This window comes from Pelophylax lessonae, assembly GCF_965119305.1.
Source record: "Pelophylax lessonae genome assembly, chromosome: 1".
NCBI lineage: Eukaryota > Metazoa > Chordata > Amphibia > Anura > Ranidae > Pelophylax > Pelophylax lessonae.
In genome coordinates, this window is record NC_138768.1 from 122073716 (window position 1) to 122088360 (window position 14645).

The 14645-nt window shown below is 41.1% G+C and overlaps 1 protein-coding gene across 1 annotated transcript in view; it reads right to left on the reverse strand.

Moving 5' to 3' along the window:
- The window catches only part of IPO11 (importin 11), a 926630-nt gene that overhangs the window by 680810 nt on the left and 231175 nt on the right, over window positions 1–14645 (reverse strand). The window contains exons 8-9 of the mRNA XM_082270245.1: window positions 9620–9690; window positions 3391–3583 (exon numbers count right to left, since the gene is read on the reverse strand). Of these exons, the coding sequence (XP_082126371.1) occupies window positions 3391–3583; window positions 9620–9690 (264 nt within the window). The remainder of the gene's footprint in view (window positions 1–3390; window positions 3584–9619; window positions 9691–14645) is intronic.

Consider the following 14645-nt stretch of genomic DNA (forward strand, 5'->3'; position numbering starts at 1 on the left):
AGATGAACTGGTGATACATCCCCTCTGCTACACCTTGGAGGCTAAATGCACATTTTTTCTAACACTTCCTTGGGCCAGTTTAAACAAAAAAATATATCTTTTGTCAATAACTACAGTTCTTCATTAAAAATAAAAAAAAATGTCAAAAAGCAGCTAAAGAAAAGTATTTATGCTCACCTGTTGCTTGTTCCTTTAATCTTTACTCTGCATGTTTCTCACAGGTTTAAGCTTGTATAAGAGCAGTGTGAACAGCAAGCTTTTATTCTAAACAAGCTTCAAGAAGTGATGAAGCCTACTAGCAGCTCTTTTAGGTGCTGGGTTCACAACTTCACACATGTGAATTGGATGCGTTTGAACCGCATCCAATTTGCATGACATGTGAAAGAACATTGCTTTCTACTGTGCTTGTTCACATATGCCTGGTGCAGCCGGAGTGCAGATTCAGTGCCAATTGAAAAAGAGTCCTGTCAATTTTCTGAGCAGTGAGGTGTGCCTCAGGTGTAAATTCAGGCCCATTGACTTCTATGGGAATGCTTCTGAATCACACAGGTCATTCAGTTTTGAACAGGATAAAAGCCTGACCTGATTCGGATGTAGACCTGACCTTAAACTGATGCAATCCTGACCTGATCTTGATCAAAAACTGACCTGAACTACTTTGTCAATTAGCTGTGAAAATGGAGCTTCAATTTGCACGGCACATGTGTGAACCCAGCCTAAAGAGAAAATCAACACTCCCATTAGGATCTGTATTCAACATTTACAAACTGCAGTTGATTGGTTCTTTAACACTTTAACAAAGCTTGATGAAAGCCCTGCAAATGCTTTGTCAAAGCTTGCTGATCACATTGTTATTATACAAGATGAAGCCCGTGTGAAACAGGCCTTCAAGAGCTGCCTGAAGAATCTTCACACCTGACACTTCTGGAAGTATGGGTTGTCTGCGCTACTTACCAAGCACAGTGATTCTTTCCGTTGACCACCTATGTCAGTATTTCACAATAGGGCACGGTGAAAGATCAGGTATCCAAAATATCATGAAGTGTGGTAGTGAGTAAAAAGTGTAGAGAGTATAATCACTGACCTTCCTGTTTTAAATACACACTCTCTGCAATTGTTACAAAACCAGCAACTATAAGGCCCTGTTCACACCTGAATGTTTTTCAGCTTATAAAACGCTCATCTCTGAAGTCTCAAAAATGCCCAACAAGCAAATTCCCATTTGTTTCAATGGCTCCTGTTCACATATGAGCATTTTGTTGCCTGAAACAAAATGTCGGAAGCTCAAAAAAGTACACGAGCTTCTTTTTTGGCAGATTACAAGCGTTTTTTTTAGATGTCAAAGCCTGCCTCCAAACACCTGAAAAAAAAAAAAAAACACCTGAAAAAACGCCTGAAAATGGATAAGCTCAGGTGTGAATGGAGCCTAAAATCGTATACCTATTAATAACACGAATAAAGGGAATGGTTTTCAAGAAGCCTATCCATAACATACATTTAAATCAAGAAGTAACAAAACACATTCTACAAGTGTAAAAGGATAAACTGCATTGGATCACAGACAGAAACTGTGCAATAATCTCCCAAGCAAACAAAATCCCCCCCCCCCCCCATATCCACTTCCATATTATCTAAACCATCTCTTGTTTTTTACTATAATTCCAAACAAGAGAAAGAGTCCTAAGTACACAGCAGTGAGTGTGACACTAATTGCAGGTACATGCTGTTGAAATTAAAGCAGCAACTGTTTGGCAAATGTAACATACATGGCTATTATATATACAAACCCAAATCCAAAAAAGCTGGGACACTGTACAAATTGTGAGTAAAAAAGGAATGGACTAATTTACAAATCTCATAAACTTATATTTTATTTACAATAGAATATAAATAACATATCAAATGCTGAAAGTGAGACATTTTGAAATGTCATGCCAAATATTGGCTCATTTTGGATTCCATGAGAGCGAAACATTCCAAAAAAGTTGGGGCAGGTAGCAATAAGAGGTCAGAAAAGTTAAATGTACATATATAGAACAGTTGGAGGACCAATTTGCAACTTATTAGGTCAAATAGCAACATGAATGGGTATAAAAAGAGCCTCTCAGAGTGACAGTGTCACTCAGAAGTCAAGATGGTCAGAGGATCACCAATTCCCCCAATGCTGCGGCGAAAAATATTTGAGCAATATCAGAAAGGAGTTTCTCAGAGAAAAATTGCAAAGTGTTTGAAGTTATCATGCACAGTGCATAATATCATCCAAAGATTCAGAGAACCTGGAACAATCTCTGTGCGTAAGGGTCAAGGCTGAAAAACCATACTGGATGCCTGTCATCTTCAGGCCCTTAGACGGCACTGCATCGCATACAGGAATGCTACTGTAATGGAAATCACAACATGGGCTCAGGAATACTTTCAGAAAACATTGTCGGTGAACACAATCCACCGTGCCATTCGCCGTTGCCCGCTAAAACTCTATAGGTCAAAAAAGAAGCCATATCTAAACATGATCCAGAAGCGCAGGCGTTTACTCTGGGCCAAGACTCATTTAAAATGGACTGTGGCAAAGTGGAAAACTGTTCTGTGGTCAGACGATTCAAAATTTGAAGTTCTTTTTGGAAAACTGGGACGCCATGTCATCCGGACTAAAGAGGACAAGGACAACCCAAGTTGTTATCAGCGCTCAGTTCAGAAGCCTGCATCTCTGATGGTATGGGGTTGCATAAGTGCGTGTGGCATGGGCAGCTTACACATCTGGAAAGGCACCATCAATGCTGAAAGGTATATCCAAGTTCTAGAACAACATATGCTCCCATCCAGACATCGTCTCTTTCAGGGAAGACTTTGCATTTTCCACTATGACAATGCAAGGCCACATACTGCATCAATTACAACATCATGGCTGCGTAGAAGGAGGATCCGGGTACTGACATGGCCAGCCTGCAGTCAAGATCATTCTCCCACAGAAAACATTTGGCGCATCATAAAGAGGAAGATGCGACAAAGAAGACCTAAGACAGTTGAGAAACTAGAAGCCTTTATTAGACAAGAATGGGACAACATTCCTATTCCTAAACTTGAGCAACTTGTCTCATCAGTCCCCAGACATTTGCAGACTGTTATAAAAAGAAGAGGGGATGTCACACAGTGGTAAACATGCGTTGATGCCATGAAATTTAGAATCAACTTATTTTTCCCTTAAAATTATACATTTTTTTCAGTTTAAACATTTGATATGTCATCTATGTTGTTTTCTGAATAAAATATTGAAATTTGAAACTTCCACATCATTGCATTCTGTTTTTATTCACATTTTGTACACTGTCCCAACTTTTTTGTAATCGTGTCTGTACACACAAACATTCATCTAAATAAAAAGTAAAATGGTACCTTCATAGTTTTTTGATGGTTTAAAGGAATCATTCTTCACAATCATCTTAATGAGTCTCATGCAATGAACTATGAAACGTTCAAACACAACTCCATCTCCAGCCTCTGTGAAGACATAGCTCACAGCAAACTCCAATGCTTTCTGGATTAACGGAATGAAAGAGAATGGATGCTGGTCCAGGAAATCTAAGAGCTGCCAAAAAGTAAAAAAAATAAAAATAAAAAAAGGTTTATAAAGTTTTCATACTGTTCAAGATGCACTTTCTTTTATGAGTTATAGATAGACTTTAAAGAAGACTTTTTTTTCTATCTGAAAGGAATTTTAATTTTTAGATAGAGTAGTTACAACCATTAGGTTTCTATCTCTGGATCCTGGAGGTAAATAGTTCCACAGAAAAACGAATTCCCAATTTCAAAAAAATCCCCAAGGCGGGAAAAAGATCGGAGAAACAGCATTGACTTTGGACTATAGCAGTGAAAGAAACAATATATTAAAAGAGCTTTAGGTGTCAGTGCCAGTAAAATTCGATATCACATGTATGGAAGTCCAGGGGTTGGAAAACTGGACCTCAATAATGAGCAAATCAATCAGGCTTTTATGTAGTAGAGTTCCCTTAGATTACACAATTGGCATCTTTGGATCTCACATAACAGATACAATTAGGATAAATCAGTTATACACATCAATATATGCACTAATAATATGAATTCATACAGGCACACTCCAAGATATTCAGAAAACCACAGATGAACGTGCAAAGTTTTTTTTTTTTGTCACTGTCTGTGTCCCTTTAGGGGAGATAAACTCTATGAATATGCCCTTGTTTCCATTGTCATCAGGACTGAAAGTGAGGGAAACTCCAGACTTTTGAGTTGTCACCATTAAAAACTATAGAAATCATGAACAAAGTTTGGTCAGTTGAAGAAAACTGGCAGAACAAACACACTAGCCTTGATGCTGAAGACTGGAAAAAAAGACCATGTGTCTTAAGAAGTTAAAACATGACATGCTGTATTTTATCGTTGTGTGTTAACCTTGGAAAGGCAATAAATATTGTTAACTAGAATTCCATTCGGTCACCAAAAGATGCATTGGAATGGCATTTATTTTGCAGACCGCTTTGATTAGTCTCAGAATTCTAAAGAAATTCTTGCAACATTTGGGAGTCCTCATTTTATATCTTTTCAGTGAACTGCATCACATGTGTATATTGCTAAATAAATTCTGATCCTTGCTATTTCTGAGAAAAGCCAGCAACTGGTGAAGTGGCAAACTTCCTTCTACAAATAATTTTGGAGTGGAGTCACCTTTTAACTTCCACTAAACAAACAGCCAATTTAAAAGAAAACTACCTGCCTATAAAAAAACAGAATCAATTAAATAGCTTACCGCTACTTATTTTGTTTAACCCTTTCTACGGAATTTGGAAAGTTTACAGAAAACCAAACTTTTTTTTTCAATAAATCACAAAGTGTATCAAGGTAGAAAAATTCAAACGGCTATTAAACTTTTCTTTAGCATACTACACCCCCAATGTCCACATGGTACGCATCTGTTTTTTGCAAGGTGTATTACGGGCTATTCAACCATTTAAAATGAATGAAACCATGGTTTATGGTACAATGCAGTTAAAAGAAAAACACACAGGTAAGGGTTTTTTTTTTTTTTTTTTTGCCAAACCCCTGAACTCAACTCAGTAAAAGCCTGTGTGTCCATGCACACGTTTTTACCAGAGATTAAGAGCAGCAGAGTTTAGAAGCAGTCAAAGCTCCTCTCCTGAACACAGAAGAATCGCTTTTAGGAGAGGAGCTTATGGGCATAAAAAATGCCAAATAAGCATAAACGCTAGGTGTGTTAAGCACTTCAGCATTTATTAATTTCAATTGCCAAGATAAATTACCGTTCTGGTCAATGATATAAACTCCCAAACACCAAATGCTGCTAAACTCTGCTAAAGTCGTCTAAACTGATTTGAAACAAATGCAGCTTAGGTAAGTTTTTAACGCTAATCGTCTCCTGTCAGGAGAAACAGCATTTACAAGAAACAGATACAGATACAGATCTCGACTAAGTATAGGAAACAAAGAAGGTACGTAGGCCTAGTGCATTATCCTCAAAACATGTTTTATTCAATTAAATAATTATTAAGAGCCTAAAGAACATGCCCATTCCATATCTTATTAAACAAATTAGGCCACCCTGTATAGTTGGGGTTGACCTATATAGAGTTATTACTAAAGGTGATTCATCACGATGTATAATAAGATATGGAATGGGCATAATCTTTAGGCTCTGAAGAAAAGGGGGTAAACTCAAAACGCGTTAGCCAATGTGTCTACTTGCATTGTGAATTTACATATATGGACTTAAGCAGATGATGTTATGTCTTAGCTATGATGCAAGCATTGGCTTCTGAGTACATTTACCTCTGTTTTATATCATTTAATAAAACACGTTTTGAGGATAATGCACTAGTCATATCGGACGTCCCCAATCTTTTGAGGGCAGCGAGGAGCACATTATCCATGTGCAGTAATAGGTCAAGATAGGAGTTTGGCACCACGTTGTGACTTATCGCACAGCGCAGGAGAGTAAACATAGCGACATTTTCAGAAGTACACATCTCGACTAATCCTGAGTGGAAACATCAGCTGTGTCCTGGATCCTATGTAATCCTCTTTGCACATCCTGACACCCGCTCCTTTGGATGTTGCTCAAAGTAAATAAAAGAGATTCATAGCGCAATAATGCTAGTATATATGCATTTTTATTATTTAAAAAATGCCTACTCACATTTGGAACATCTTGGGAAAACACTTCACAATGTTTAAACATAAAGAGCTCGCCTCCTCACCGTTGCTTCCAGGTATACGAAGCACCGGAAGTGACGTCACTGGGGAGGAGCCGCTGAGATCTTTATGCTTAAGGCATGATCTGACCCTTGGGGGTCTTTTGTGGAGGTGAGGAGGCATTTCAACTAGAGGTGGTGGTGATGGTCTTTGAAACACTCAGTAGACTATCGTGCTGTGACATGCTTTGGAGTGAATTTCTTCTAACAGAAGGGATCGCAACTTTATACAATTTTTACCCTTTGGACTATTATTTGGACTTTTGTTTTTATGTACTATTATTTTACATTTGATTGTTGATGTTACATCCTCTCAGTGGCAAGCGAATATTAAATATTTATTTAATACTATTTATATAGTAGCTTGGTGATCAAGGGGTTAAATGTAAGCCTAGGGGAGTGATTTTAACTGTGGGGAGGGCGTGGCTTGTGAAATTATCACAGAGACATGTGATCCTACATAGCAGGATCACATAGTCTCTGTGATCATTGCAGGGAGAAAGACGGATGGCTGTGTTTACATCAGCCGACCGTCCTTCTCGGTCAGCGGGGAGAGATCGAGAGTGTCAGACGGCAATCGGAGCAGCCTGACACACGCGCCAGCTTCCCCGCTGACGAGCGGGAGGGCGATGCTGTGCGCTCGCCCCCTAACTGCCTGCGAGCGACCGACGTAGAGCTACGTCGGTTTGCCCAGGAGCGGCTGCCTGCCACAGTAAATCTGCGGTAGGCGGTCGAAAAGTAGTTAAACACGCAAGTTTTTTAACTTATTTTTTTTAGCAAAACTGTACCCCCACAAAAGCTTATTGCTCAAAAATGCTCAAACAACGAATAGCTGCGTTTTTTAGCCTTTTTAAAGTTATAGCATTTTTCCACTCTGAAAACCCCTCTGCCAAAAAACCCTGATAAAAGCCTGTGTGTGCATGGACACATAGGATAGCATGCTGGGGAGTTTACTGGCTGCAGGATAAAAACGCCTCAAGCCAAAAACAGCAGCTGTAAAAACGTCCTGTGTGCATGAAGCCAAAGTATTAAAAACAGTGGCAGCCAGGTAGTATTTTTGTCAGTAGGTCAGTAATGTCAGTTCCCGTGTGTTCAACTTTACAGATTCACTTTATAGTGATTGTAAAGGCAGAAGTTTTTTTTATCTTATTGCATGCTATGCAATAAGATAAAAAAAACTTTCTGTGTGCAGCAGCCCCCTTCAGCCCTGCTAATACTTACCTCAGCCCCATCTCGATTCAGCAATGTTGCACAAGTGCCTCAGCCATTGGGACTCTCCCTCCTGATTGTCTAAGACACAGCAGTGGCACAATTGGCTCCTGCTGCTGGCAAAGTCAGTTAGCCAATTAGGAGACAGGGGTTGGGGCCGAACCTCGGCTCCATGTCTGAATGGACACACAGAGCTGTGGCTCCCATTGGGTGCCCCCATAGCAAAGTGCTTACTGTGTGGGCACTCGACAGGAGGGAGGGGCCAGAAGCACCAGCCCGGAACCCGAGTAGAGGAGGATTCAGGCTGCTCTGTGCAGAACCACTCCACAGAGCAGCCAAGTATAACATGTTTGTTATTTTTAACAAAAAATAAAAAAAAAAATGAGACTTTAGTATCGCTTTAAGGCCTCATTCACACTGAGCAGCTGCTGTTTTTGGCTTCAAATGTCTTTTTCTGCAGCCAGTAAGCTCCCCAGCATGTTATCCTATGTGTCCATGCATCAGCATTTTTTGGCAGGGGCGTTTTCTGGGTGGAAAAAAAAAACCCAGAACTAGTGGGTTTTAAGAGGAGTTTTTCAGCTGTAAAAATGCTTAAAGGCTAAAGTCAACTTTGTTTCCATTTTTTTTCCCCAAAATTGCAGCTCCCCTATGCACCAATATAGCAATATTGTACTTATTTTTCAAACATAAAACAACTAATTCCATTAATTCTACACTAACAAACTTTTGATGCACTCTCTTCGTAGCGGTTTAAACACACTGCTCGATTACTTCTGCCTTGCTTCCTGGTCACACTAAGTCATGACACAGGAAGGAGTTGACCAGCTGATCTTATAAGAACACACCCTGCATCATCTACCCTCAGCTGGTCAACTCCTTCCTGTGACATGACCTAAAGTTTCACCAGAAAGTAAAGCAGAAGTAATCAGGCAATGTGCTTAAACAGCTATGAAGAAAGTTAGGTTAGCCAGCAAGAATTAATGGAATGCGGTTTTATTTTGGCAAAATAAGTACATTAATGCTATATTGGTACTTAGGGGAGTGGCAATCTTGAAAAAAGTGAACAAAGGTGAACCTAGCCTTTAAAAACGTGGCTATTCTGCGTTTATTAGTGTTTTTGAGCAGTAAGCTTTTGTGGGGAGTATAATTTTTCAAAAAAAAAAAGCTAAAAAACGCAACAGCTAAAAAAAACACTGAAAAACGCCACTGCAAAACTCATTCTACATCTACACCTTTCTAAAGCTAACACTACTGACTTTTTCAAAGCATCGAGTGCACATGAGGCCTAATGCTGGCCATACACTAGCCAAAAAATCGTTGGAACATCTGTCATTTGGTCCGATCGTTCGTTTTTCTTCCAGTTAATGGGCACAAATAGAAAAACGTTTTTAACTTTTCATAGCCGAAAAATCGAAGGAACAGTTTGGAAAATTCTGCCGAACTAATGAAAAATTGAAGGGTTAATGTGTTTCTCAGCTGAACTGTTTGCATTAGGCATATGTGACCAACTGAACAAAAAACGTCCATTGAACGATCGTTCGAAATGCGGTCATTCCATGATGGCACGATTGTCTGCTCTCACGGCCGATTTTTTGTTTTTCGAAAAGGAGTTTGATTTTTTGGTTAGTGTATGGCCAGCTTAAGTGTGTCTGAAATAGGTGACTAGTCTGCTATACACCCAAACACTGAAGCAGGAAGTTTATCTTGAACAGTGAATAATAGATGTAAAGCAGAAGTATGAATTATGTGCCCACGGAAGAAAAAAGGAAAGAGCTCTTGGTAATTGTTCCTCTCCCACTCCATATCTCAGCCTATTAGATTTGCAATGTAATGGAGATAAAGCACAGACCGTTAACACTGCAACATCAAAGTAGACAGTATTTCTAGCATCGGCTGCACCTCCCCCATCCTCTCCAAGCCACAGGCCGTTTTTATTGCCGATTGAACTCTAGAAAATAAAAAATCTAATAGAAAGCACAGGTGCCCGCTGTAAAGCTTATCACTGACACTTCAGCTGAAATAGACAGAGATGGGAGAAAAGAAATCAGCATAATGATATGGAACAGAAAGCTAAACAGACGCTGATCAATCAGAACGCAGCTGGAGATCACATGAGATCACTGACATGAAATCAACAACTTCTTCAACTATAAATGCTGACGTTATCTTACCACTTTGGCAAATAGTATGATAATCTTCTCAATCCTTTCCCTGCAAACATGTTCAGCTCCAATACCTCTGCCTGGAAAACAAATCATCAGTTAACACAATGTAATTAGGGTCATTGTTAAAGAAGCTTCAAGTTGGAGGACAACTATAATGTATTTATTATGAATTTTAAATCATATGTGCAGGAAAAATACATGTCTAGTAAACAATATGGTAATATATTTTTTTTTTTTCTAAAGTACTTTACAACAAAGGTTCCCACTTTACAGCAATTCTTTGTGTGTCAGTTTGACCAGTAATACTTTTAATGCTTTGAATTAAAGGTATTGTAAAGTCTTGTGTTTTTCTATTAAAATAACAAACATGTTATACTTGCCTGCCCTGTGCAGTGGTTTTGCACAGAGCAGCCCAGATCCTCCTCTTCTCAGGTCCCTGACTGAAGCTCCTAGCCTCTCCCTCCTGTTGAGTGCCCCCAAAGCAAGCAGCTTGCTATGGGGGCACCCAAGCTAAGCTGCAGCTCTGTGTATCCATTAAGACATGAAGCTGCCGACCTGATGGACTCCCCACGGAGTTCTACACAACCAACTTGGAGCTACTTGGCCCCCATTATCTTGCACTGATTAGTAATGCTCTGGATTTGTACTCTCTTCCGCCATCCATGGCAGAGACGGGTATTGTTGTTTAACCTAAACCCGGGAAGGACCCGAACTACGCTCCTCCAATAGACCGATATCCCTCCTTAATGTGGACGCAAAAATCCTGACTAAAATATTGGCCAAACGTCTGACCTCGGTGATCCTTTCTCTGGTGCATGGCGACCAAACCGGCTTTATGCGGATATAAATACACGCTGTCTCCACAGCAACATAGACCACTACCGGACGCAGAAAGAACCCGGGGTGGTTACCTCCCTTGACGCGGAAAAAGCCTTTGATTCAGTGGAATGGGAGTATTTGTGGCAGGTTCTTGCTCGTTTCGGCTTTGGCCCTAAGTTTATTGCCTGGATCAAACTGATATATTTGGCCCCCGTGACTCAGGTAAGCACTAATGGGATACTATCTACCCCCTTCCAGCTTGGTAGGGGGACAAGGCAGGGCTGCCCCTTGTCGCCGGGGTTGTTTGCGTTGGGCTATGGAACCCATGGCGATCTTACTTTGCTCTGTGGATGCCGCGGGTGGGCTGAAGGTGGGCCCCCTGGTGGAACGTATATCTCTGTATGCCGACGACACTCTTTTGTATTTGACGCGGGGACTCCCTTGCTGCAGCCTTGTCGATTATTGACAGATTGGGTGTGTTCTCTGGGGTGAGAATTAACTGGAGTAAATAGAGCGTATCCACTCTTGCTGACTAGGCTGCCTCTCCTCCCCGGGGCTCCCCCTGCAGTGGATTTCCCAGTTCATTACGCCCCCCCTCCCTATTTAGATTGGCTCTCTGTGTCTCTGTCAATCAGAAAAGAGCCCTGGACGGCTGAGGAACTTGTGGACATCTCTGGATAGAGAGGGGTCTCAGGTAATTATTTGGGGGCGGGGCTGCTACACACAGAAGGCTTTTTAAAAAACCTTCTGACTTTACAATCACTTTAAATCTAAACCCAAACAATACAAACTGGCATTAGCTTTAACAAGTTAATGACATTCAAACAAAAGAATTCTGACTTACCGATATATTCCATATCTTCGAGTACAGTATTGTACACAGGCAAATTATTCATACACCATGGGTTATAGGCTCATACCATACAGGTGATTAGACATTAAAACTTTTGGACGACACAGTCCTCCCCCCACCCCCACAGGGGCACCTTCACTATAACCCTACCCCACTCTGTGAATCCTCAGTTTTGTAGAAAGCAATACAGAGTAACAAGGAGAAATTAGAAAGGGGTGGCCTGTGTCTTGTACTGTACTCTAAGATGGGATTTACAGGCAAGTCAAAATTCCTCTGGTCTTCATCATACAATATAGGACCCATGCAACTTATTCATACAACATGGGACATCCCCTAACAATAAACCCAAGAGTGTAACTCAGAACCGTGCGCCTGAAAGCTGCATCCACAGAACATTGGACATCCACCTTGCAAAACTTTGAAAAAGCATGTAAAGACCACTGGAAGCCAGCCTTACAGAGTAGGATGACAAAGGTTGGTGCCTAAAGGCCTTAGTTCCTCCAACAGATCTGGTAGAGTGGGCAAATAACAGCACAGGAGGAGGTTTTTGTTTTTGAGTATAGGTTCATGTAATAACATTTCTAATCCACCATGCAACAGTGGATTTTGAAAGTGCCCCTTCCAAGGTACCAAGGTAAGAACAAACAGGGAATCCGTTTGTCTGAAGGAAGCAATAGCTTTTATGTAAACTCTAATATCACTGACTATATCTAAGCAACATAAAGAGACTTCCCTCTGGATGCTCAGATGCACAGCACAAAGTTGGAAGAACAATGTCCTAAATGAGACGAATTGCTGAAATCACTTTTGGAATAAAGATCTAGGCCCGCAGGGGTGTCAAACTGGTGGCCCTCCAGCTGTTGCCTAACTACAAGTCCCGTCAAGCCGCTAGCTGTGGGAGTCATGCTTGTAATGGTCAGCCTTGCAATGCCTCGTGGGACTTATATTAACACAACTGCTGTAGGGCTGCCAGTTTGACAACTGTGATCTAGGGTATAATACAACCTTGTCATTGTAAAGTATAGGGGGGCTCCCTACAAGAAAAGGCCCACAGTTCAGAGACATGTCTGACAGATGTAAAATTTAAATAATGTGCATCACTTATCTACTATACCTCTACTACCTCCTTAATCAGTGCTGGATACCATTTCAGACAGTTGGTGTTACATAAAGCTCACCAGAAACGTTATACCTCTTCTTTATAGGATGCCAATATTAGCCTCACCAGCATTCCAGAATGAACATCTGACAGATGTGATGGCCAGCAGAAAGGTTACTTTGCTGCAAAGACTCTGCAAGGCGATATCCCTTGTGGATACAAAGGAAGGTTTTAAGGAAGCACAGGGTGCTGCGAAGGGGGCCTGCCATGGGAAACACCTAGAATAAAGGTTTGTATAAAGCCAAAGGCCTTTGGAAACTGATGGATAAGACTGAAACCTGACCATTTAGGGTGCCAAGAGCTAGATTCTAGTCAAGACCTGTTCGCATGTAGATCAGAATGCAAGGCACAGAATGCACGTAATCTCTGGGACTGAATTGACTGCACTCACGCAAGAAGTAGGAGAAGATTTCCAGGTAAGATAATACATTTTCTTGGAAGTACCTTTTCTTGCTTTTAGCAAGGTAGGAATCACAGACTCAGAAACCCCTCTATCTTTTAAAGTGGAATTCAAGGCTAAATCCAACGTAGCTTAAAATAGCTCCCACTCCCCTCCTAACTCCTATACCTACTACCCTGTAAAAGGAAGATGCTTATAATTAACTATTCTCAGGGTACTCTGGTTAGATCAACTCCCAGCAGCCAGCTTCAGAGGAAAGAAGGGGCAGCCAACAACAGATGAACTGCAGTAATCCTATTGATGACATCACCACCCAGGTATTTCTTCCGCTGTTGGGCCTCATAACTCTCCCCTGAAGTTGGCTACAAGGAAGATCCCATGAATGGACCGGAGCACGCTGAGAATAGGAAAGTATAAACATCTTCCTTTTACAGGCTAGCTAGTGCAGGAATTAGGAGGTGGGTGGGAGCCATTTTTAAGCTTAGCTAGATCTAGTCTGTAATTCCACTTTAAGACTTGGGTTGCAACAGCCATACTGTTTAAGTCAGAGACTGTAAAGCAGAGTGGATAAGAGAGCCTTGAGATAGCATATGGAAATACAAATGTGGCGCTAATCTTGTAAGATTAATCAAAGAAAAATCTTTGATATTAGTGGATAATAGTCAACAGTTCAAATTCTTTCCCATGGATAAATAAAAACTTCAAAAAGAAGGGGAGAGATGTGAAGATCCTCAGCGAGGGAAACCACCACCAGGCACCCGCACACACTGATCCTTACCAGATCCCAATGACCCTCATCACAAAGGTCAAAAACGCTAATGGCACAAGCCCTGGAAAGCCGGGATCCTTCACTCCTCCTCATTAGATATTATCCACCAAGCGGGCAGTCGTTAAGGAGGAGTGAAGGATCCCGGCTTTCCAGGGCTTGTGCCATTAGCGTTTTTGACCTTTGTGATGAGGGTCATTGGGATCTGGTAAGGATCAGTGTGTGCGGGTGCCTGGTGGTGGTTTCCCTCGCTGAGGATCTTCACATCTCTCCCCTTCTTTTTGAAGTTTTTATTTATCCATGGGAAAGAATTTGAACTGTTGCCTATTATCCACTAATATCAAAAGATTTTTCTTTGATTAATCTTACAAGATTAGCGCCACATTTGTATTTCTATTGTTATTGATCTTTCTGTTTCCAAAGATTTGTGTTGGCTGCTTTTCGCATATTGAATGTTTTATAGTATATTCTAGCGCAGCAATATTATGTTTTTTAGTTGAGATAGCATATGTAGCCTGTTGGGAAGAGGCCATGGGTTTTCTGCAAAAAAGTCTTAGTATTTCTGTTAACCAGGTCCTTCTGGGCCATTTTGGTGCTAGAAGAACTGACGTGTTCCTCTCTTCCTCCATTTTATGGAGCAGGTGAAGCAGAATGCTCAGTGGGAGGAAAGGCATAGACTAGCCTAAACTGAGATGAGCGAAAAACTAGAACATCTAAAGCAGATGTTCTGGTTAGTTGTATTTGGAGGCTAGAATGTCCACATCTGGAGTCCCCCATTTTTGGCATATCAGATTGAACACATATGGATGAAGAGTCTATTCCCCTTATTCCAAGCAGTGGTGGCTGAGATAATCCATTTGCCAGTTGTCCACACCTGGGACATGGATGTGGCCCAGAGAGCTTGCTGGACAATGAGCTTCTGTCCATGATAGAATCTGGTTGGTTTCCTCAGAGCAGCCAGGCTTCTTGTGCCCCCATGATGATTGATATATGCCACTGGTGTTGCACTGTCTTTAGAGGAGGGTCCAGTGCTTG